Here is a 24,916-nt window from a genome sequence, read left to right as displayed (position 1 = left end):
GTCTCAAAAAAAAAAAAAAAAAGAGGCCAGACAGTAAATACTTAGCTGGCTTTGCCCGCCAGGTGGACCATGTTGCAGTTACTCAACCTGCCATTATGGGGCAAAAGCAGCCGCAGACCATAGAAAAATGAATAGGAGTGGGTATGCTCTAATAAAACTTTATTTATGGGCAGTGAAGTTTGTATTTCGTGTCATTTCCACGTGTCATGAAATATTATTATATTTTTTCCAACCATTTAAAAATGTAAAGACCATTCACAGTTCAAAGCACAAAAACAGACTCAATTTGACACGTGGGTCGTATTTTGCTGACCTCGATCAGAGCAGCTAGCCCAAGGCAGAATGAGGAAGGACAGTGTTCCTCAAGGTGGGGCCACAGAGCACCCATGCTGGGGATGCTTGAGGATGCTCCAGGCTGGGCCTGCGGTATCAGAACCTCCACTCTTCCCTCCAGCGTTCCCTGGGGAGCCCTCACATTTTGAAGCTTCAGTTTTCTGATCCATAAATGGGGGAGTCACGTTAGAATCTGTCTTGAGGATGACTGGGCTTTGCATCAGCTGTACACACATTAGTAAGGCCCAGGGTGAGCTTGAGTCAGATTGAATGACCTGAGTGCAAGTTCAGTCCTCACCAGTTAAGCTCCCAGTTCTTTGGTTTCCTCATCTGTAAAATATGAACAATAATAGCACCTGCCAAGGCTCTTGTTTTGTGTTGTGAAGCACTTGATGTGGTGCCTTTCAGACAGGAAGTGTCCGTAATCGTTAGCTGTGGTGATTTGTCACCGGTATTACCATTCCCAGGGCACAGTCTAAGTTAGTGGTGAGCTTCAGTGCTATTCCAGGACTCTGACTCCAGAGCAGCCTTTGTGATGTTCTTTGTGTCCCTGGGGAACCAGCAGCCTCTGGCTAGGTGGCAGCCACATCCACAGACAGGTCAGGTTTCAGGCTGCGGAGTGGAGCTGATTCCCACTTGGGAATTAAGCCCTTTGACTGCCCCTGTGGATGGAACTGGTAAATAGGTTTTGTTCCTTTACTGAGTTCAAAGAAATAGGAGTCAACTTCCGGATTTCTACTTTTCTGGTTTTAGGGGGAAAAAACACAGAAACCCTCAGTGTCTCCTAATTAGCTTGGGGCTATCACCCCTGACCAGCAGAGGGATTCAGGACAGGTTAACTCTTCATATCTCCTGACCAAGGAGGTCTTGATCTAGGCCAGTGCTCTCCAAACTGCTGTTCTTCATGAACCACCTTTATGATTTGTGTCCACTCTGTGTCACCTTTATTGTTATTTACATGTTTTTCTTTCTTTGGCTCTTTTCTTTTTTTCTCCCAAGTGGCTAGGACTAAAGGAATGCCCTGCCATGTCCAGCTAATTTTTAATTTTTTTGTAGAGATGGGGTCTCCCCGTATTGCCCGGGCTGGTCTCAAACTCCCAGCCTCAAGGGATCCTCCTGCCTCAGCCTTCTAAACTGCTGGGTTTATAACCCAACCTGATCACCTTTTTAAGTTTGACCTCTTTCTAGGTAATTATATCCGTGAAATCATGGCTTCGATGAGCTAGTTGGTGCCCTTTTCCTGATCTACATTAGTGTAAATATGTAACTCTAAAAACGTCTTTAAGTTCACCTGTGAGCCCTCCTGACGCGACCCTGAGTAGCACTTTTTGATTGCTTAGATGTGATCAGCCTGAAATAGGGTTGGAGATTGGACTGCGTCAGAGAGCTGGTTCAGGTGCCAGTCTACCCCTTCCCGGCTACATTCCCCAGCTTTTGTGCCTCAAGGGACATGGAAATGTGGCAATTGATAAGAGTACTAAAAAGTGCCATGGTGCAATAGCTGAGGAGAGGAACCGGCTTTGCTCCTGACAGGAAGGTAGAAAAGGAAAGGACGGAGGGGAGAGAGGAAGCAGCCAGACCACGGGGGCTGAGACAGGCAGAGAATTTAAGGACAGACCCAGTGTCCACTATTCAGTTTGAATTTGTTTGTGTTGGTGCAGCAAAACCCTGTGGTGGTTTACTTTATATGTCAACTTGGCCAGGCCATGGTAGCCAGATATTTGGTCAAACGTTCTTCTAGGTGTTTCTGTGAAGGTGAGATTTTAGATGAGATTAACATTTAAATCAGTAAACTCTGAGTAAAGCACATTGCCCTCCATTGGATGGGTGGGCCTTATCCAGTCAGTTGAAAGCCTTAATAAAAACAAACTGACCTTTCCAGAACAAGAGTTAATTCAGCCAGCAGACTGCCCTTGCCCTTGCACTGACTCTGTTCCCAGAGTCTCCAACCTTCCAGCTTACCCTGTAGATTTTAGACTTGCCAAGCCTCCACAACCAGATAAGCCAATTCCTTAAAATCAGTCTCTCAGTCTCTCTCTCTCTTTTCTCTGGAGAACCCTGAATAACACAAACCCCTTCCCCATCCAGGTTGTCAGTAACATCTTCTATGCCCACAAGTGGAGGAAAAAAGTGCCCTCACACCTCAGCCAGCGGCTTCAAGCCTCTGCCGTCACAGCCTTGTTCCCTATTACCTGGGTAGTTTTAGAAAACCTGCCTTTGGGGCAGCGCCTGTGGCTCAGTGGGCAGGGCGCTGGCCCCATATACCAAGGGTGGCAGGTTCGAACCCGGCCCCGGCCAAACTGCAACAAAATATTGCCAGGCGTTGTGGCGGACGCCTGTAGTCCCAGCTACTCGGGAGGCTGAGGCAAGAGAATCATCTGAGTCCAGGAGTTGAGGTTGCTGTGAGCTGTGACACCACGGCACTCTACCAAGGGCAATAAAGTTAGACTCTGTCTCTAAAAAAAAGAAAGAAAACCTGCCTTTGTCTAGCTGAAGTTTTCTTTAGTGAAGTATTATGGTTAGTTACCTCAACTTTAAAATTGTGGGTTGTGGAAGTAATACCCTTCACAGGGTATTTTAGGGTTTTTCTTGTGGTCTGTGGTTAAAAATGACCAGGGAAAGGCAACCAGGGTTTTAAGGAAGGATGGCTCAGCAAATTAGGAAACTGATGGAACTTTCCATGCTAGGTCTGGAAAGAGTTATTCATTTGGAAAATAAGCTTTAAGGCAAGTTGCAGGCTGAAAAATAAATGGCTTCTGATTTTAATATCTCTTTTATGGGAGTGCTTGAAATTTTCAGTCATCTTGCCGTTGATATTTTTGTAGTACATAACTTTTGGCACTTGAAATGCACACTCTCCTCTCCTGCTCACACATCCCTGGAAAGTAAGTGCCATTTTATTTTTATTCTGTAGAGAAGGAAATGAGGCACAGAGAGACTAAGGAGTCATCCAGGGTCACACAGCTAGTGGTTCGCAAGTGCTGGGATTTGTCTGTCTGCACCCGCACACTTAAATTTTCCACCTTGCTGCTTCCCCTTGGGATTGAAAGGGCCCCGCTGGGTTTCCCCTTGAGTGAAAACATCCCTGTCCATCTAGAATGAATTTCTTTAGTAATGGCTCTTTCTATGTCTGTGCCTCCCCTTCTTAACATACTGGTGTCATCCTCATGCTTGTCCCCTCGTGGCAGGAAGCACCAGTGAAGGCACCAGCCACCTGTGTCTCTGTTATCAGGAGAGGAAAACCTTCCCCAGTTGCTGCCCAAGAGACTTCCGCTGTGTCTCAGCATCCAGTAGTAGGTCACAAGGCCACTTCTAGCTGCAGGAAACCAGCTGCAGCTTGAAGCTAAGTCCTGTGAGCCAGTGAAGAGTGTTTTTCACAACAACAAGCTGATGAAGTCAGGGCCATGCAGTGGAGTTAATAAAAAGCCAGTGTAGGTGGCACCTGTGGCTCAAGCGGCTAAGGTGCCAGCCACATACACCAGAGCTGGCGGGTTCAAATCCAGCCTGGGCCTGCCGAACAACAATGACAACTACAACCAAAACATAGCCGGTGTAGTCGAGGGGTGCATTAATAGAAATGCAGTATCCAGTGCAGGCAGGTATATTCCCTTGCTGTACCTCCAGATGGACGGCGTGGAGTGGTCACAGGGACTGAGGATGTCAGGGTGCCAGGACATGTGCTTTTTTTTTTTTTTTTTAGATAAAGAGTTTCACTTTATCACTTGTCGGGCGGTGCCTGTGGCTTAGTGGGTAGGGCACCGGTCCCATATACTGAGGATGGCAGGTTCAAACTCGGCCCCAGCCAAACTGCAACGACAACAACAACAAAAAAAAAAATAGCCAGACATTGTGGCGGACATCTGTAGTCCCAGCTACTCGGGAGGCTGAGGCAAGAGAATTGCCTGAGCCCAGGAGTTAGAGGTTGCTGTGATGCCACAGCACTCTACCGAGGGCAATAAAGTAAGATTCTGTCTCTAAAAAAAAAAAACGGGTTTCACTTTGTCACTCTGGATAGAGTGCCATGGAGTCATAGCTCACAAGCAACCTCAAACTCTTGGACTCAAGCAATCCTCTTACCTCAGCCTCCCCAGTGGCTGGGAGTACAGGTACTGCTACAATGCCCGGCTAGTTTTTCTATTTTTAGTAGATGCTTCTATTTTTAGTCTCACTCTTGCTCAGGCTGGTCTCAAACTCATGAACTCCAGCAATCCACCTGCCTCAGCTTCCCAAAGCTAGGATTACAGGCGTGAGCCACTGCACCTGCTAACCGGGCGCTTTTTTAAACTGTTAAAGGACTGTCAGAGAAGGGTTAGGATTTCCACACAACATCTACTAAGGAACCAATGAGTGCCAAAGGTTGGAAGAAGTTCCTTTAACCGGAATGTTATAAAGGTTTATTGCGCTGCTGCCTATGGCCTAGTCCTCATGCAGTCATTTAGCAAACAGGTACTGCAGGTTTATCCAGGCCAGGTCCCACCAGGTGTGGAGAGTTGCACTATTCTGAGCTATAACCTCCACCCTTGAGGAGCTCACAACCTGAGGGGAGAAGATGTGGAAACAAAGAAATCATGACTGCAGAGTTATTTTAACAGGTCTACTAAGCAGAGCCTGTAGCTGAGGTCTGTGCAAAATGCTGTTGGTCCACCGGTAGAAGGATGGCGGGAACAGGCCCCCAGGGTCAGAATGGCTCCACAAGCAGGCCTGAGGTGGGGAGGGAAGAGGAGCACATTCCACATCCTGGGGGGAGGACAGTACCATGGAAAGCACAGAAGCCTGAGAGGTGACCAGGCAGGCAGGCGAGAGCCTGAATGGGCCACCTGCTCCTCACTGCCAAGCTTCAGTGGAGCCCAGCGCCATTCAGGCTCCAAGTCGTAGCCATCCACTGCCGCGTAGTCCCAGGGGAAGGCCAGGGCAGCTGGACATCGGCACAGAGGAATATTCATCAGGGTACTTTGAGCTGCAGGTAACAGGAGACCCAGCCAACAGAGGCCAGAACCACCACAGCAACACACTGTGTTTACCTAACAAGAAGTCTGAAGGTCAACAATTTCAGGGTCCACTGTACAGCTCAGCCTCGTCTTAAACACCCATGCTCTTCCTTGCACTGTCTGCAGTATGGTGAAATATGGTGAATGTCATTTGAGGGAGGTGGGTAGGTACATGCCCTCAGCATGGAACCTAGGCATGCTGGAGCCTCAGCCCATCATTCTGCAACCATGTAAGGACCCCTCCTCTCTGTCCCACCAGAGGATGGGCCCCCGAGGGCACCCTTCAGGGGACATAGCAAAGTGGAAAGCACCCAGGCCTGGCTTTGCTTCTGGCCCCGACACTCTAGCCTAGGGCAAGTCACACCCTCTGCATATCAACTGCCCCCACAGCAGTTGGGGGATGGGGAGGTACATGGGCACTCTGCACAGGAGATCCCTGTTCAGTGGCTGCTGGCCGTTTAGTCATGATTCTCCATGACACCGTTGTCACCGTGCAGAATGAAGAGTGATGCGGTCAGCCCCAAGGGAGGCAGCGCTTTAGAAGACAAGCAGGAGGCTAGGTGCCTATAGCTTAGCAGCTAGGGCGCCAGCCACATACACTGGAGCTGGTGAGTTCGAACCCAGCCTGGGCCTGCCAAACAACAATGACGATTACAACAAAAACAAAAAAATGGCCAGGCGTTGTGGCAGGCACCTGTAGTCCCAGCTACTTAGGAGGGTGAGGCAAGAGAATTGCTTAAGCCCAGGAGTTTGAACCTGCCAGCTCAGGTGTATGTGGCTGGTGCCTTAGCTGCTTTGAGCCACAGGCGCCAAGCCCATGTCCAAGATTCTGAGTCACACCTGAGGGTGAGCAGGCTGGGCCAGGGGTCCCACTACCTAGATCCTGGCTAAGTGTGACATTTCTTTGATGACCACTCCTTCCTTCTCTTGACCAGGTCCCTGTCACTGCTCCTCAGTCACTTGTTGCTAACCTTTCCTGACGTACTGACATTGGTTGAAAGATCACAAGGCCCTGTGAGGGTGGTCTTACCTGATCTTTCAAGTACAAAATCAGAGACTCAGAGGGCTGGATCTTTGCTCACAGTCTCTGAGTTAGAGAGTGAGGCCAGACTCACCTTGTCTAAAGCCTGTGCCCACTGCCTGTCCTGATTCTCTGTGAGGGGCAGGTGGGTCTTACCATTGTGCCAGGCAAGGTGTCTGGAGCCCTCTGGAGAGGCACTGTTTGCACCAGGCCCCACACACAGAGGGCAAACTGCTGAACCCAGGTGCGCAATGATCCGAAACCACAAGCCTGCCAGCCCTAGCCAACAGCAAAGCCGCTAATGACAAGCGCAGGTTTGCAGGGCCTGGCTCCCATGGGATCTGGGAGACAGGAGCGCAGCTGCTACCCAGGAGACCTTGAAGGTTCTTGCCAATAGCTCCGAGGTGAAGGAGGCAGTTATCCTTCCCTGAGTGACCACAGTCAGTGTTGTTGTTCCCCCTTCTTAAAATAGCAGGCTGAGTTAGACCAAAACAAATACGCCCAGACTCCTGTGGGTTTCAAGTTCTGCCCTTGATGGATCACGCCTACCCTGTGGAAATCTGCCGTCCCTCAGCCTCCCCACTCTGCAGTCTCCGCCCAGAGCTGAAGGGAAGTGGCAGGTGAGGGTCTGGCCAGGCGTCTCCCTCAGCCTCCCCACTGCTGTCTCCTAATTGCTCAGAAGGGTCCTGTCCTGCTGTTGCCTCTTCCTTGCCCTTTTCCTGTTTGGGCCACATGTCTCTTCCTACCCCCACCTGAATGGCCATCTTCTGCATGGCCCTGCCCACTGCTCCCACTCAAGCCTGAAGAGCTGGCCAGTGCTGCCCAAGTTGCATCAGACTCGTGTTCCAGGGATCCTTCTGCTCTCCCCACCTGATCCCCCAGTATGAGATTTCTCTTATATGAAAATTCCAACTTCTCCTTGAGAGCCACTTGCTTTTCCAAAGTAGCCATAATCCCTTCTAAAACCCTTGACATTCTCTCCCCCAGAACAGAGGTGCCCATTGTTTTCAGGGGAACCTGAGGGTCACAAGGGGGCTGCTGCGAGGCCTGCCCGTGGTTCTGGGGTTGAAAAGGGGAGGGCACAGTGCCCAAGTGGTTGGGAAGGACACTTCTGGGAAAGCCCTGCCCCCACCGAGAGATGAGGGAGAACCGCGCCAGCATCAGCAGCCGCCCCTCCCGTACCTCTGTGTGGCCTTTCCAAGTCACTGGCCGCTCTGTGCCTCATTTTCCTCATTAGTTGGATGAGAGCAACAATGTATACCTTGTAGGGCATGAGAATTAAATCTCATTCTTTCTATAAATAGCTAATGATGCTTGATATTAAGCGGCATGTCACTTGGGAAGTTAAAATATTATTACTGTAGAAAGGCATGTAGGCCAGGCTGAATATTGGGGATCTTTGGAAGGACTTGGGCACAGGAGGGACATGGTCATTTTCAAGTTTCAGAAGGTTCCCTGTGGGGCAGGGCTTTTGAGGAGGGCAGTCAGGGTAGGCACAGGGGATAGAGATGGAGAGAGGTCCTGGAGCTGGGCTGGGCGGGACTTTGTGGCCATTCGATGCGGGCCTGGAGTCAGGGATGTCGCTAATCCTTCTGGCCCAGGTGACTAAGGTTGCTATGATGTCTCTAACAGAAGAGCAGGCTCTGCTTGTTGACACTGACAAACAGGATTAACCACCACCGCTCAGGCCCTCCAGAGCAGGGCACGGCCTTCTGCTCAAAGAGAACTTGCTCAGCCCACTCTGACTTTGGAGGTGGCTCTGTAAGTGTAGGAGTCCTCAAGGGTAGGGAGTGTGGTGCAGAGAAGCCACAGGCAGGGAGTGGTTCAAAGGATGGGAAGTCTGTCTTTCGGAGGGGACCCTTCCCTATCTCCTCCTCTCAGGCCATAATCTAGGAGTAAAGCAAGTACCCTTCTGCTTCAGCCTTCCGCTCAGCTGCCTGGCATGTGTCCTGGGCCACCCTCAAGACCTGAGGGTGGAACTGGATTCCAGCCAATTTCAAAACCCAGGTCTTGGAAGCCGCAGCTTTAGAGAGCTGGCTGTGCTGGCCCAGCTGGCAGAGCCCTGCCCAGTCACAGGGAGACTGCCTTCCTCTGTCCTCTGATGATTCTAATTTGGAATATGCTGTGACCTCTTTGGGGCACCCTAGAGCAGGGACCAGGCCTGTGTCCCACCTCTGTGTCCCTGGGCCTGGAACAGGTCTGGCTAGTAGCTGTGCACCAAGTGAGGGATACACACCCTCCCAAGCCTCAGCTGTCCTGACTATAGCAGTGATGCGGGAACCACCTTGAGAACAGGGTGACCTCATGTGGGATAATGAGTTCTGTGTGCCCAGTCTGTCAGGCGCTCTTTGTAGATGATAGACAGCTGGCAGTGCCCATGTTCCAGACAGGCCTATCATCAGGTGACCTGAGGCCAGCAGCGGCCATCAGACGTGTGAACACTCCATGTCCAGAACTAGGGTCTGGAAGCCAGAGACCAGAGAGAGCCTGACGGCCACAGGGCAGGGGAACCGGGGTAGTGGCCTGCAGCAGGACACCAGGGGTCTCACCCTCTGAACCTTAATGTTGAGCAAGGCCTGTCTTGTCATCGAGTCCTGCACATATAGCGGACATGATATGCATGATAAAAAGCTGCCTGCAAGGAGCAGGGTACAAAGCTGCCCATGTCCACTGTGGTCAGACTGGTCTGCACAAGGATGATGTCTCGGCAGTGTGGAGGACAGCAAGACAGGCCACGTGTTTGAGAGGAGGGCAAGTGTTCTTTTCTTTTCTTTTTCTTTTTTTTTAATTGCAGTTTTTGGCTGGGGCTGGGTTTGAACCCGCCACCTCTGGTATATGGGGCCGGCGCCCTACTCCTTGAGCCACAGGCACCGCCGAAGTGTTCTTCTTTGTTGAAGAACATTTATAAAGGTCCCACCATTGTCGGTTCCTGAACTCCTCGTTCTCTAACACCCCTGGGTCCCTGTCACACTAGAGTTTACAAAAGGCTGCCAGCCTGGTACTTGTCACCAAGCTGATCTCGGCTTGGTTCTGACAGACTTTAAGAACCCATAGCTGACTCCTAGCCTGGAAATCTTATCCTAGGAATCCCCATGACGTGAAAATGTTGGGGAACTAGATAGAGTTGTTGGTGTTTGAATTCACAGCATTGTGAATGTACTAAATGCTGTGCTACTGAATTATACACTTTAAAATGCTTAATTTTATGTTATGTGACCATCACTTTAATTTTGTAAGAGAACCACCAGGGGTGGGGCCTGTGGCTCAAGGAGTAGGGCACCGGTCCCATATACCGGAGGTGGCGAGTTCAAACCCAGCCCCAGCCAAAAACTGCAAGAACAACAAAAAAAGAACCACCAGGGCAGCGCCTGTGGCTCACTGTGGGTAGGGCCTGGCCCCATATACCGAGGGTGGCGGGTTTAAACCTGGTCCCAGCCAGCTGAAACAACAACAACTGCAACAACAAAAAGTAAAGGTGGGCGTTGTGGTGGGCGCCAGTAGTCCCAGCTACTTGGGAGGCTGAGGCAAGAGAATCATGTAAGCCCAAGAGTTGGAGGTTGAGCTTGAGCCCCAAGAGTTGGTTGTGAGCCGTGACACCACAACACTCTACCTAGGGCGACATAGTGAGACTCTGTCTCAAAAAGAAAAGAACCACCACTACTTACTGGGCACTTATTTCGTGTGAGTATTATGCTAATACCTTACCGAAATCATCATTACTAGCCAGGCGTGGTGGCTAATGCCTGTAATCCCAGCACTATAGGAGGCCAAGGCAGGTAGATCACCTGAGTTCACGAGTTTGAGACCAGCCTGAGCAAGAGCAAGACCCTGTCTCTAAAAAAATAATAGCCGGCCGTTGTGACAAGTGCTTGCATTCCCGGCTACTTGGGAGGCTTAGTTAAGAGGATCACTTGAGCCCAAAGTTTGAGGTTGCTATGAGCTATGACACCACTGCACTCTACCAGGGGCAAGAAAGTGAGACTCTGTTTCAAAAAAAAAAAAAAATTACTACTCCCTGGCACAGTTCTGCAGGGTAGCTGCACATTAGCCCAATATATGGGCAGAAACCGGGAGGCCAAGTCACCTTTGCGTAGGGTAGGGAAGGCCTCTGAGGAGTTTGAGAGGAAACTGGTTACAGTGGGGCCTCTTGAGCGGTGGGATGCTAGAGGCAAGGGTGGAGGCTGGTTGCTTTCAGTCCTATACTGCGTTAGAGCTTGTTACCCGCTCAAAAGATAATATGAGGTCATGAATGAATATCTTGTTTACTAAAACAAAGCAAAACACTGTATGTTGCCATGTCAAAAACAAGCTCTCCAGGACCTGCCTAGGCTGTGTGTCCACTCATCCATGTGGTGGACTCTGGGCCACAGCTGTTAAAGGTCAGGATGCTCCCCCCTTTAGGTGGCTACTTCTAGAATCGAGTGACGACAGGGTAATGTATATAAAGACATTTGATCCCCACCCCACTCTTTGAGTTTGTTCACCTGGGACCCCCACACACACCTTCATGACTTATGTTTTCTCCTCAGAGAAAGCGACAGATGGCTCCCTGCAGAGTGAGGACTGGGCCCTCAACATGGAGATCTGTGACATCATCAATGAGACTGAGGAAGGGTAAGGGCCCCCCTTAGGAGAGGGTGGGGGCACGGGCAAGATAGCCAGCCACAGCACAGCACACGCTTGCACCCTGCAGGGGCCCCTGCCCCAGCCCTACCACTGCTGTGGCCCTCCATCCAAAAGGGGCTGCAGAGGTGGTCCCTGGTCCCAGAGCCCCACCCAAAGCAGGAATTCATGGTAGGTGGACAGCTGGCCAGAGTGCTTCCATGTGCCCCTGGGTGCTGCCACCACCCAGCAGCAGTCCAGATTCCACACGGATCTGGAATCCCAGCCTGTGTCTCCCCAGCACAGGCAAGCTGGAGACTTACAATTAGAAGTTGGCCACAAGCGCCATCTGCATTCTGTGGCCTGGAATAGGCATTAGGGACATCCAGCTCTTCTCTATGAACAAAAACAGACTTTCATTTCCTTAAGATGTGAAATCAGCCCAGAGGGCAGGGAAAGTGCAGTGGAGCTGAGGCCGACAAGGCCATTCGGGCTGGAGTCCTGCCATGCTCTTGCTCAGTGTCAAGGAACCAAGGGTGGCAATGTGGGGGCACCTTGGGTCTTGGCTTCTGATGTCTGACCAGCTGTCACTGCCCAGCTGTGTGACCTGGGACAAGTCACTTTACCTCTCTAGGTCCTTGTCCTCAAAGGCAAAGTTTTATTAGACCCTCCTAGCAATAAGGGTTGCTGGCGATGCGAGGGCCTCTGTCCTCTCAGGAGAACCCAGTGAAGGCTGGGGCGGCGTGTGGGGACCACGGCCAGCAGGAAGTGCTGCCAGGCCTCTGTCCAGGAAGTGGGGATTTGTACCTAAAGCAGGATCTTGTTTCCCTCTTTGTTTTTCACTGGGGTAATCCAGTGATCCCTCAGATGATGTAGACTGTTACTCTCTGCCCACAGTGCTGTGTGTGTGGAGGCCCAGGCTGGGCACAGGCAGGAGGCAGGGAGCATCCCCCTCCCAGCTGGAGGCAGGCTGTGGACATCTGAATCACGTGGTCGGGCCCAGAAAGGAGAGAACAGTGGCTGCCAGGCTCCCCAGTGTCTTCCTCACCCATGTCCTCTGGTCTCCTCAGAGTGAGGGTGGGTGGTGGGAGTGGTGGGCAGATAGCAGGGCCACCAAGAGAGAAGATGGGCAGAAAAACCTCGTGAGCCTCTAGAAAGGCCTGGGAGCTCCATGGATGTAGCAGCTGAAAGTCACCACGGTATCTTTGGAGACAGTGACACCTCCACACACACACATCCCTTATAAATGTGGGAAGAACTGGGGCTCAGGGTCTGTCACATACACTATTTGCTGTTTGATATCTCATGTGGGCAGGCACTGGGGATCCAGCAGTGAACAAAGACAAGCATGACCCTTGACGTCACCAAGCAAATGTATCAGCTGAACTTTAGTCTCTCCATTGGGTTGTGGCTTCCTTGTCACACACTCTGTGCTGCTAGTGGAGTACTAGAACACCAGCAGGCCCACAGCAGAGGCACAGGCCAGAACTCCTATGGCCAGTGGTGCCATGACCTTTCCTCCAGGCCCTCCTGTAAGAAATGGAAACAAGTCCCCGTAGAGTCCTAAAGTGGCCTGTGGGTCAGTGGCCAAGGCAGAAACAGACGCCAGCTTCTCCCCAGAAGCATCCAGGGAAGGGCAAGGCTCAGGTTGAAAACTGCTCTCAGGCTTCTGAGCCAAGGTCCCCTCCTCCCTGCACAGGCAGCCCCTCACCTGCCCCGCCACACTCTCTCTACTGCACAGCCCTGACTGCCCTAGGGATGCTCCCTGCCTTCCGCCTATGCCCACCAGGGCCCCACCTCTCATCCAGGCCCCGTCCCCAGAAGGCTTTGCCTCTATCACTCCTGCTGAGGACCTGGACCAGGGCCCCAGACTCCCCTGATTTCTCTCTGTAATGGGTCGGCACTGACAGGCAGGCAGATAGCTGGACAGGCCTCAGCTAACACTGCCCAGCCCAGGAAATGTTTGTTACTCATGCTCCTGAGTGTGCCAAGCTCCAGGGGAGAAGGTGTCCAAAACGACACTGTCCCTATCCTCTAGGAGGCTTCTTCTCTACCCAGCATGGCGCCCGGGTCACTGTCACTTGCAGAACGTGCCAGGAAGCCTGGAGGACTTGGGACAGCATCATGGAGGGAGTAGATTTTAGCTGGGCCTTCTTCTGGAGATCGAGAGCCTTCAGAGGAGGGTGGGCAGTCGGAACGACACTGACCACAGTCCTGTGCAGGCCTGCAGGGTGGCGGGCAGGAAGGCAGGCTGCCTCCCAGGCTTCCAAGCCTCCCACCACTCCTAGGTGCACCCACCTCCCTCCTGTGACCCACCCTCCTGCCACCTCTCCCACCTTGGTGTGGCCTCCCTCATAGCTCCACTGAGGTGCTAAAGTCTTCCCCACACTCATGCCTCGACATGAACAGTTCAGGCCCCCTCCCCCCAGCTGGTCCTCCCCACCTTCCTACCAGCTGCAATGCCACCTTCTGGGAAGTCTTCTCCCACCGCCCCACCCTTCCCCCAGGATCTGCTAATTCCTTTCTGATCTTTGGGTCTCCCCCAAACATGGGATACTTGGAAGCAGGGCCGTGTAGTCTTGTCCCCAGTGTCCCCAGCACCCAGCATGGTGCCCCGCACATAGTGGGGCCTGATAAGACTGGAAGGAGGGATGAACAAATAGAGGAGCTGGCCAGACGAGGCTTAGGGCACTGTGCCTGCAGCTTATTCATTCTCAGACTCCAGCTTGCGTAAGAAGCCCCTGGGGCAGGGGGGCACACAAAGCAGGCAGGTTCTGGGCCCCACACCCTGTGAATGTAGATTAGCTGATACAGGGTGGGGGCCCAGGACTGTGCATTTTTTTTTTTTTTTTTTTTGGCCGGGGCTGGGCTTGAACCCGCCACCTCCGGCATATGGGACCGGCGCCCTACCCGTTGAGCCACAGGCGCCGCCCAAGGACTGTGCATTTTTAACAGACATTCACACCTACCCCCATTGAGATATAGGAGATGCAGGGAGCACTCGTTGAGAAGCCCTGCTAAGCAGTCCTGGCCTCCTGAGAAGGTTTGGCGGGCGGTGGGTTGGCACGTGATATGATCAGAACCTGGATATGGGGGGGCATGAGAGCCCTTCCAGCTGTGCGGGCCTCCTGGCTATAGGCAAGCAGGCTCTGCTCCTAAGCCCATCCTTTCTTTTGTCCTTCCTAGTCCCAAAGATGCTGTCCGAGCAGTGAAGAAGAGAATCATGGGGAACAAGAACTTCCACGAGGTGATGCTGGCTCTCACGGTGAGTGCCCCCCTGTCCATCTGTCCACCCCATGGCAGGACTGCAGTCCGCTGAACAAACTGCCTCTCCTCAGACCCTTGGGCTCCTCATCTGAGGGCAGGGAAGGGAAATTCTATGGGAAAAGCACTGTCCTGTCTACACTGCTGATGGATGTGGAATGGCGAGAGAAGGCATTTGAAAGGTCCTCCCCAGCTCCCTGGCATGGGAGCAGACACATGGAAGCTGTGTTCCTCTAGAACCACTGACATGGAGAGCCTAGACCAAAGGGTAAACTCAGGCCTCTGGCGGGGAATCAGGGAGCCTGGCAGACTGAATTGAGTGCCGCCAAGCTCTCTGGTACCCTGAAAAATGAGTGTAAAACATATGCCAGTAGCTAAGAACAGCCTTCCCACACCACTGAGCCTGTCAGACCCCAGGACAGCCGGGTCTGAGTGGGCATCCTCCCTGTCAGGACGGCTGAGGGGAGGCACACTGTCCCGGCCTCCCCCGCAAGCAGCATTTATATCCCAGTGAATCTAAACTGAGAAGCAAGGAAAGCTCTGCCAGGAATTGGGAAATGAGGGCTGGGGGGAGTTAGTGCCTTTTCCTCCAAGCACAGGGCCACCAGCAAATTGGAAGCTCAGTCCCCTCTGATTTCCTCTTGGAGAGCCCCGTCCCTCTAGACCTCGTTCAGCTCAGAAGGAGCATCGGATTCTTTGGGCACTGACACCAGATAGGGAGGGAATTCCAGCCCACACACCACCCCTGGCCCATCCCAGGCTGGACCATCCAGTAAACAGGCCCCCAAGTAGGAAGAGGATAGAGGTCCTGGGCACCCCCTCCCTCTGACTGGGGTGCTCACAGGTGTCTCTCGGCCTTCCAGGTCTTAGAAACCTGTGTCAAGAACTGTGGGCACCGCTTCCACATGCTGGTGGCCAGCCAGGACTTCGTGGAGAGTGTGCTGGTGAGGACCATCCTGCCCAAGAACAATCCCCCCACCATCGTGCACGACAAAGTGCTCAACCTCATCCAGGTGAGTCCCAGGGCAGGGCTGGGAAGAGCTGCCGGGTAGGAGCATCCTTCCCAGTGGAGAGCTCTAGGCTCTGGGCAGGAAGGAGGTGCCCCTTGCCACTGTGTTTGCCCCAGGCTCCATTTCTCACTGGGGCTGGGGGTTCCTGGCTGTATGCTGGTGGTGGTTCTAGGTCAAGGGAGGCTTGTTGGCTGAGTGGTTTGCTGCAGAGTGGGCTGGGCGGGGTAGTAAAGGGACCAGCACATCAGGGAAAGAATTTCTGTTCCCTCTCTGAGTGTCCGGGTAGGTGGGCTTGCAGGAGAGAAGGCGAGCGGTGGTTACCGCCGTATCCCCTTGTCCCCTCTCAGTCCTGGGCTGACGCGTTCCGCAGCTCGCCTGATTTGACAGGTGTCGTCACCGTCTATGAGGACCTGCGGAGGAAGGGCCTGGAGTTCCCCATGACTGACCTGGACATGCTATCACCCATCCACACGCCCCAGAGGGTGAGGAGAGTCCCCATGTTGGGAAGCATGACAAGGGAGGCAGGGCTTATCCCCAGAGACGGCCGGCAGCTGCTTTCCATGGGCCCCACCTTCCTGGCCCTTGTCTTTCCCCGGAGGCCTCACTGACCCTGTCTTTTGCCCTCTAGACTGTGTTCAACTCGGAGACACCATCAGGACAGAATTCTGTGGGCACCGACACCAGTCAGCAAGGGGACTCTAGCCAGCACACTGCCCCTCTGCCCACCCCAGCCATACTCCCTGGTGACACGCCCATATCGCCAACCCCTGAGCAGGTAAACAAGCCTGGGTCAGAAGCATCAGATCAAGCAGGTGAGCCCTGCACCCTCCAACTCACGGCAGGGAGGGGCCCTGTCAGTATGGAAATTCCTGCCTGCCAACCTTCCCTTCATCCCCACAGCAGCCCTCAAAGTGTATATGATTCTTCCTGGTTAAGAAATGAGGCTCAGAGAGGTAAATTCACTTGCCCAGAACACACAGCTCACGAGAGATAGCTGGGACTCAGGCTCAGGCCTGTGTGTCCTGACACGTGCTGCCCTGTCCGTCAGCTGTGTGAAGCACGCCAACAGCACCACGGAGAGGAGATGCCCAGCAGGGCAGCCCCCTTTGTGTGGTTTGCTTATTTGCTCCCAGACAGTTTCACTTGAACTGAAACATCTGTGCTAAAAATAAAAAACATTTGCATCGCACCATGCGGCTTTCTGCAAAGCCCTAAGTTTTGAGACTTTGTATGAGATTCTAGAGAGGTAGGTTTTCCCAGGGCCCCATGACTGGCTTCGAAGGATCACTTGCCTCAGAGTAGGTTGCACACTGACTTAGACAGTCTCTGTGCCTCAGTTTCTCCTCCCCAAGCAGGAGGTAAGGTGATTTGGCTGTTGGCCAGGAGCTGTCTGTGGAGCATCAAAGCTGCTCTGCCTGCTGAGGGACTTCGACAGCTATAGCCAGTGCCAGCTGAGGGTTCAGCATCCTCCTCTTGGCTTCTGAGGAATTGGGTGGGACCTGCACACGTTGTGGGGGGTGGTACCCACTTTAAACCCAAAACACCAGCTAAACATCAAGGCTTAGATGGTGAGAAAAACAGAAACCTGATGGAAAGGAAAGTGAAGCCTAACTTTCCAAGGAACTGTTCTCCATGACCACTTGTATGTGTCACTTGGACTTATTCTCACCCTAACCTCTCTGAAGAGAAACTTTGGTAATTTGTTATCTCATAGGAAGTTATGAAATCACCCCCTAGAGTTACAAAGATTACTAGAAAAGGTACATAAAAAATTGCACAACCACTGCGTAGCCCCCAAAATTATCCAGCCTGGTTAAGATTTTAACCAATTTGCCTAAAATATGTGTAGATGAAGATTCTGATTACTTCTAGTTGAAAGAGGGTTCTCACATAACACAACTGAGTAGTCTTTGTTTAATTTCAGAGTCCCCTTTTGTCTCCTAGGACACGTTGAGACGTTCAGGTGCACATTGACGTTCCTCCCAGACTCCTCTGTAATTAAGTCCCTTCTGATTTGGATCAGTTGGCTTTGTGATGACTAGTTTTTTCCACTCACTTATACTGAGTTCATTAAGCCAAAGATATGAAACATTTTGCAGGTTTTAGTAGTTGTCCACGAACCACAGTGGATATCCTACTTATTTCTGCACTTCCCTTTCTTCACGTGTTGAAGACTGGGATAACGATCTCTATCTGTGGAAAAGGTGAATTAGTGACATATTAGGCAGTCGGTAAATGGTAGCTGCTATCACAATCACCAGGAATATTCTGAAATCAACTACAGAGTGGCCACACAATTTGGAATATACTAGCATTTCCCAAAGTGTAATTCTCTGAATGCTAGACTTGTGAGCTTATTCCATGATAAAGGGTTATTTGGTCATAACTTTGGAAGCTTATATTGCTTTCTTCCTGGGCATTCAGAGTGTACACAGCGTACTGAGGATATTAAACTCTCTACAAGGTCCCACGGCATAGGACACTTAGACCAATGGCCTTTCACACCCTAACATACTGAAGAGACTACAACTTAATTGGCAGTATTTTCCCAAGTCCAAGTCCTTAGAATGCTCTGATTACTGAAAACTTGCCGACATCCTGTGGAAAAAGCACCCAGTCCAAGCTTCATCCTTATCACAAGGCTAGTGTCCCTGGATGAGCCTGGGACACTAAAGCAAGCCAGGAGCAAGACAAAACCCAGCCCTCCTAGGAACAGAGACAGCCAAATCCTTCTCCTCCTAGGAGCAAAGAGAAGGCTTGTCACCCCGCTTCTGCCCTTGGGGCAGCTGCCCTCCAGGGTCTCATTAGCTGCCACTTTGGGCCCAGGAGATGCTGGAGTCTTCCAGACGCTCAGTGATTCATTCCCACTGTTTGCTTTCAGCCTTTTCCCTGTATCAGGCTCCCCAGTTCGGAGATGGTAACGGTTGGTAGCACCTCTGTAAGGGGTCTGTGGGGGTGGGGCAAGCTCACCACAGCCTGTTAGTGCAGGGCTGCAGCTCAGGGGGCAGGCATGGGGCTGCCTAGGATGGTGCTGGCTGGCCGGCAGCACCCCAGCGCCCCACCCAGGGCTGGTGGTGCTGGGCTCTGTCCCCTTCTGCGGACACAGCTCCAGACCCTGGGCTTCTCTCACCACTGCGGCCCACGGTGTGTTCTAGATCGGGAAGCTGCGCAGTGAGCTGGAGATGGTGAATGGGAATGTGAGGGTGATGTCGGAGATGCTGACGGAGCTGGTACCCACCCAGGCTGAGCCTGCAGACCTGGAGCTGCTGCAGGTGAGCAGACGGCCCCTCCCCCAGGGCTCAGCTTACTCCTGACCATTCCCCCACACATGTTCCTTCCCCACCCACAGGGAAGTCCTCATGGCTTGCCCCAAACTCCTGGGTCACAGTGGGGGGTGTTACCACCAGGGACTTTGGATGCCATCAGTCGGGACTCACATCTCTACTACTTTCTGGTTTGAACAAGGTAGCCCCTCATGCCTCAGTTTCCTCATCTGTAACATTACTATAGCAATAGCCTTTATAGAACTAGTGTGAGGTGAGAAATAAGCTTTTGGATATCAAATACCCAGGCCTGTGCCTGGTGCAGGGTTAGTGCCAGTAAACGGTCCTGAAAGAGCTGGCAGGTAAGATGTCCCCCTTTCAGAGTCAGAGGCTCTGCAGGTCCTGGCTAGCTGAGACGAGGGTGGGGGGACTGCTGGCTCCCTCTCTTGAGTTACATGATATTTCCACAGCTCTGTCCCCAGCAGGGGGGCCCTAGAGCAGAGGGGGTTGCATGTGGGGAGAGACACCCTCCCTGTAGAAGAGGAACCAGTAGAGCTGGGAATCCCTGAAGTCCAGGGGTCATTAGAACCCGTGAGGGGACAAAGTGCTTGGTGATTATCTAATTTTTTTTTTTTGAGGCACAGTCTCATTGTGTCACTCTCAGTATAGTGCCGTGGCATAACAGCTCACAGCAACCTCAAACTCCTGGCCCAAGCAATTCTCCTGCCTCAGCCTCCCAAGTAGCTGGGACTACAGGCGCCTGCCACAATGCCTGGCCATTTTTTGGTTGTAGTTGTCATTGTTGTTTGGCATGCCCGGGCTAGTTTCAAACCCGCCAGCTCCGGTGTATGTGGGTGGCACCCTAACCGCTGAGCTACAGGTGCCGAGCCTAATTTTTTTTTTTGAGACAAGGTCTTAGTCACCCTGGGTAGAGTGCTACGGAATCATAGCTCACAGGAACCTCAAACTCTTGGACTCAAGTAATCCTCATGCCTCAGCCTCCAGAGTAGCTGGGACTACAGGCACCCACCACAACACCCAGATAGTTTTTCTGTTTTCAGTAGAGACAGGGTCTCACTCTTGCTAGGCTGGTCTCAAACTCCTGAGCTCAAGTGATCCGCTGCCTCAGCCTGCCAGAGTGTTAGGATTACAGGCGTGAGCCACCGTGCCCAGCCTGATTGTCTAATTTTATGTCTCCTGCCTGCCAGGCCTCAAGTCCTTAAGGGCATGGCTGCATCTTCCTCACCTCTGTGTCCCTGTACCTGACCAAGCTGGCTACTCCGGGGTCCTGGAATTCAGGTGGAGGCTGGGGAGTGAAGGAGAGGTCTTAAAGTTGAATGAGCACATAAACATGAGAACTATATGAGGCCCGGTAAGAGTGAGGCAGGTAGTTTCATAGTCACAAGCCAAAGTCACTCTCATGTGAGCCATTTCAGGGACACAGAAGGCTGGAGCCTGTGGGCAAGGTTGACATAATGATAGACCCATGTGTCTGGCACTTCCCAGAACCAGGCTCTGTGTGGCCTTGATACATATTCACTCACATAATCTTCACCATCCCCCATTTTCCATTTCAGGAAACTGAGGCAAAAAAGGTCATATAATATGCCTAGGGTGATATGGCTAGTAAGTAGCAGAGCTGGGATCTGAGCCAGGGGCCTGTTCATCTGCTCTTTAAAGGTCCCAGCAAGGGAACAGGAGCAGAGCCACAGACGTGGTCCTGGGAGGAAGAGAGGGGAGGGTGTTGAAAGTCACTCCGGCCTGCCCTAATCCTAAGCCTGACCCAGGAGGGGTGGGTACCAGGTCCACAGAGAGCCTGGGTAAGTGCTGAGCCACACCTCGTGTTAATGATGCTGCCAGGGGAAAAGCGTGCTGGCGTGTGGCCTGGTCAGCAAAGCCTCAGAATAGTGACGCAGACGCTGTTTACCTGGGAGGTACCTGAAGAAATAAATGGCCACTCTTATGAATCAAAACCTATATAGCAACAATTTTTTTTTTTTTTTGCAGTTTTTTTTTTTTGGCTGGGGCTGGGTTCGAACCCACCACCTCCAGCATGGGCCAGCGCCCTACCCCGTTGAGCCACAGGCGCTGCCCTATAGCAACAATTTTTAATTATTTTTCTTTTTCCCAAGCAAGTTTATTTTTATTTTAATTTATTATTTATTTTATTTATTTATTTTTTTGAGACAGAGCCTCAAGCTATTGCCCTGGGTAGAGTGCTGTGGCATCACAGCTTACAGCAACCTCCAACTCCTGGGCTTAAGCAATTCTCTTGCCTCAGCCTCCCAAGTAGCTGGGACTGCAGATACCCACCACAATGCCTAGCTACTTTTTGGCTGTAGTTGTCATTGTTGTTTGGCAGGCCGGGGCTAGATTCAAACCCGCCAGGTCTGGTGTATGTGACTGTCTCCTTAGCTGCTTGAGCTACAGGCACTGAGCCATTATTTTCATTTTTCTTTTTTTTAGAGACAGTCTTACTTTGTCGCCTGTGGTAGAGTGCCGTCTCGTCACGGCTCATAGCAACCTCCAATTCCTGGGCTTAGGGGATTCTCTTGTCTCAGCCTCCCGAGTAGCTGGGACTACAGACGCCTGCCACAACGCCCAGCTATTTTTTTTTTGTTTGCAGTTTGGCCGGGGCCAGGTTTGAACCCGTCACCCTCGGTATATGGGGCCAGCGCCCTGCCCGTTGAGCCACAGGCACCACCCCCAAGCAAGTTTAAATATGACACTTAACTAACTAAAAGTCAGTGAGTGACATGGTGGCTAAAGGCAGCATGGATCTTTGAACAAAAAAAGGACGTTAAGCCGGGCACCGTGGCTCGCTCCTATAATCACAGCACTGTGAGAGGCTGAAGCAGATGGATTGCTTAAGCTCACAAGTTAAAGACCAGCCTGAGCCAGAGCAAGACCTTGTCTCTAAAAATAGCTGGGCATTGGGGTAGGTGCCTATAATCCCAGCTACTCAGGAGACTGGGACAGGAGGATCTCTTGAACCCAAGAGTTTGAGGTTGCTGTGAGTTATGATACCACAGCATTCTACCAAGGGTGACAAAGTGAGACTCTGTCTCAAAAAGAAATTAATGGGAAAGTAGTAAAACCTGAACAAAGTCTGTGGTTTAGTTAGTGGTCCTGTGCCACTGTCAATGTCTTAGTTTTGACAAATGTCGAACTAGGAAGAAGGTAGGTCAAGGGTGTATGGGAACTGGAAAGACTGTCTTTGCAAACCTTCTGTAAATCTAAAATTATTCCAAAATAAAAACTTCATTAAGAAAGAGAAGAAATCAGAATAATGAGGCAAAAATTTGAAGTGAGAGTTTGTGGATAATAGAGTCACCTAGTTCACTTTTCACGCTTTGGTTGAAAAATCGTAGCACTCCCAGAGAAGTTGCAGCCCACACACTGTGCAGGCTGTTTTTAACTCAGCAAAGATGGCGGCAGAACCTTCATTCTGAAGTCTGCACAAAAGCAAGTAAACCAGCAGCACAGCCAAATGTGTTAGTGATTTCCTGTATATTAAATGTTAGTGTGGAACACTTGGCAGTGAAATTCAAGGCCGAGTATGGTGACTCATGCCTGTAATCCCAGCACTTTGCGAGGCCAAGGTGGGAGGATCTTTTGAGGCCAGGAGTTTGAGCAAAACAGCGAGAGTCTGTCTCTGAAAGGTTTTTTCAGAAAAGAAGGAAAGAAATTCAGCTGGGCGCAGGGGCTCACGCCTGTAATCCTAGCACTCTGGGAGGCTGAGATGGGTGGATTGCTTGTGTTCAGGAGTTCGAAATCAGCCTGAGCAAAAGTGAAATCCCTGTCTCTACTAAAATTAGAAAAACTGAGGCAAGAGTATAGCTTCAGCCCAAGAGTTGGAGATTGCTGTGAGCTATGACACCACGGCACTCTACCTAGGGTAACAGCTTGAGACTCTGTCTCTAAAAAGAAGAAGGAAAGAAATTCAAATTCATGTTTGTAGAACACGAAAAGCTGTTACATGGAAACCTGAAGTCCAGTTTGGATGCCTCTCCCCCTTCCAGGCTCACCCAGAGGCTGGTGCCCTGTGCGTTAGAGATGGCCTTACTCCCTCTTCCTTTCCTGGCAGGAGCTCAACCGCACGTGCCGAGCCATGCAGCAGAGGATCCTGGAGCTCATCCCTCGGATTGCCAACGAGCAGCTGACGGAGGAGCTGCTCATCATCAATGACAATCTCAACAACGTGTTCCTGCGCCATGAACGGTAGCCCCCACCTCTAGCCACTTGCCCCAGCCTTCTGCCTTCCTGCCCTGCTCTCCTGGTATCCTCACACCCTCTGAGTGGTCTCTCGTCCTCTTCCCAACACAAGGCAGGCTCCCCAGGTCATGTGCCCGCAGCTGTCTTCTTCCAGTGTGTGCATGAGTGGCCCATCCTTTGCCCAGCCTGTGTCTCCATTCCAGAGATAACCCTCCTGCCCATGCCCAAGTCCAGCCCCGGGAGATGGTCACAGGTGGTGGCTGAGACCATGGGCCCTGCAGGAGTGTTCACTCCACCACATCCTGCCTCTGAGGCTTTGGACAAGTTACTCAACTGCTGCAAGCTATGTATGCAGAGCATTTCTGGCTAACTTAATCAGACACAAATCTATTAGGAGAATAGCCTTTATTAAATGGGTAGCTTTCAAAAAATAAATATATAAAAATAAATGGGTAGCTCTCAGAATGCAGAGAAGAGGCAAACAGTGAAACCTCCCAGTAGAGCAGGAAGGACAGACCCCAGGCAACTCAGAGGTCCCAGGGGCAGGATCTCCTGGGACCATGCTCCCGGGGTGCCGCCATCAGTAACTGGATCAGCTCAAACACTCTGCCTTGTATCATTCTGCCCGAGTCACATCCCCAAGAGAGGCCCTGAAGCTAAGTCACATCTTAGCTTCATAGTGCCCACCAGTTGGGGGAGAGGAGAGGGCCCCTTGGTGGCAGGCCCACCAGGATCACCTGAAATGGGAGAAGAGCAGTTTCCCAAAAGCACTTAGGTGCTATTACAAAAGAGGGGGAGGGTTGCAGAGCCTACAGCAACAGTGTACCCACACACTTCCTCATATCTGTAGAGCGGGGCTGATAGCATAACCAAGAGACCAGGAGATACTGCCTGGTAAGCACTTAGTGACCAGCAGTGTCTGGTAAATGATACTAATTATGACTTGGCAACATAGCTCAGTGGTTAGGGTGCCAGCCACCTGCACTGTGGCTGGTGGATTCGAACCCAGCCCAAGCCTACTAAACAGCAATGACAACAACAACAACAAAATTGCTGGGCGTTGTGGCGGGTACCTGTAGTCCCAGCTACTTGGGAGGCTGGGGCAAGAGAATCGCTTAAGGCCAAGAGTTTGAGGTTGCTGTGAGTTGTGACTGCAGGCACTCTACTGACACAGTGAGACTCTCAAGTGAGGGTGACACAGTAAGACTATCTCTCAAAAAAAAGATACTAATTATTCCAGCCTCTTTCAGCCCGGTGTTCATTTCTTCTGTCTTTATCCACCAGTGGACACCCACCGAGTGATTCTAAATCAGTGGAAAGTAGGATGGGGCCCCTGCAGGTCACATCTGCCCACCTCTCCTGGTCACTGATCCAATGAAATGAAAGGGTCCCTCCCCTGCCATTTTGAGGTATGGGCTGTGCTGGGGCTGAGGGCCCCGATCTGAACACCCACAGTCATCAGGCCCAGCATCCGCTGGTGCTTCCCACGTCACGGTCACTGAGATTCAGAGTCTTTACTCGGTTCTCACCACCTCTGGGAAGAAGGTGCCTAGAGACACTAGACAAGGAGACTGAAATTCAAAAGCATTGTCACTCCCCCCAAGACCACCCAGTAGGTGACAGGGCCACGGCTCAAACAGATCCCAGAGCAAGGCCTTTTTGATCCACCTCCCTGGCCCTTGGCCCTTTTGTGTCTCCATAAGGCAGGGTCAGAGTTTAGTGCATCTTTCTTACGCCCCCTCAGAGAGCATCTAACACACGCGCACACAAATACATCTGTACGTAACTGAAACAAAACGTGACCTTCACTGTGCGCCGTGCATTCCTGTTTTCTGTTCCAGCCTATTTGTTTGTTCCGTGCTAGTCAAAATTGATAACCTAAACTGGGACACTTGCAGGTGAAGAGAGGCACTGTCAACCATTACGTGGAGGCCGCAGGCATAAACTGGATGTGTCATCACCCTGGTCATGACTCCCCATGTCGATCTTGAGACCCACAGTTCGGGAAGTTCTGCCTGGCTGTGCTGAGCCACCCGTCTCATTCTGTCTTCTTGACTTGGGTCTTTTCTTTCTTGTAGGTTTGAACGGTTCCGAACAGGCCAGACCGCCAAGGTAAAAGGGGTAAAAGTCTTCTTTTCTGTGACTGGGTCATGCCATACTAGTGGGAAGGATGGCTGTTCTCTCCCCCGACATCTGGACAGGATAGTGCTTTCTTATCCA

At 51.7% G+C, this 24,916-nt stretch overlaps 1 protein-coding gene across 4 annotated transcripts in view; it reads left to right on the top strand.

The window, feature by feature from the left end:
• TOM1 (target of myb1 membrane trafficking protein) overlaps nucleotides 1–24,916 on the top strand; it is a 41,145-nt gene that overhangs the window by 5,573 nt on the left and 10,656 nt on the right. For all 4 annotated transcript variants that reach the window (XM_053585924.1, XM_053585926.1, XM_053585925.1 and 1 more), the window contains exons 2-9: nucleotides 10,872–10,956; nucleotides 14,131–14,209; nucleotides 15,072–15,221; nucleotides 15,566–15,700; nucleotides 15,847–15,993; nucleotides 18,374–18,490; nucleotides 22,569–22,702; nucleotides 24,775–24,808. In XM_053585924.1, coding sequence (XP_053441899.1) covers nucleotides 10,872–10,956; nucleotides 14,131–14,209; nucleotides 15,072–15,221; nucleotides 15,566–15,700; nucleotides 15,847–15,993; nucleotides 18,374–18,490; nucleotides 22,569–22,702; nucleotides 24,775–24,808 — 881 coding nt within the window. The remainder of the gene's footprint in view (nucleotides 1–10,871; nucleotides 10,957–14,130; nucleotides 14,210–15,071; nucleotides 15,222–15,565; nucleotides 15,701–15,846; nucleotides 15,994–18,373; nucleotides 18,491–22,568; nucleotides 22,703–24,774; nucleotides 24,809–24,916) is intronic.

This window comes from Nycticebus coucang, chromosome 3 (assembly GCF_027406575.1).
Source record: "Nycticebus coucang isolate mNycCou1 chromosome 3, mNycCou1.pri, whole genome shotgun sequence".
Lineage (NCBI taxonomy): Eukaryota > Metazoa > Chordata > Mammalia > Primates > Lorisidae > Nycticebus > Nycticebus coucang.
This window is presented reverse-complemented; position numbering and strand designations above follow the sequence as displayed.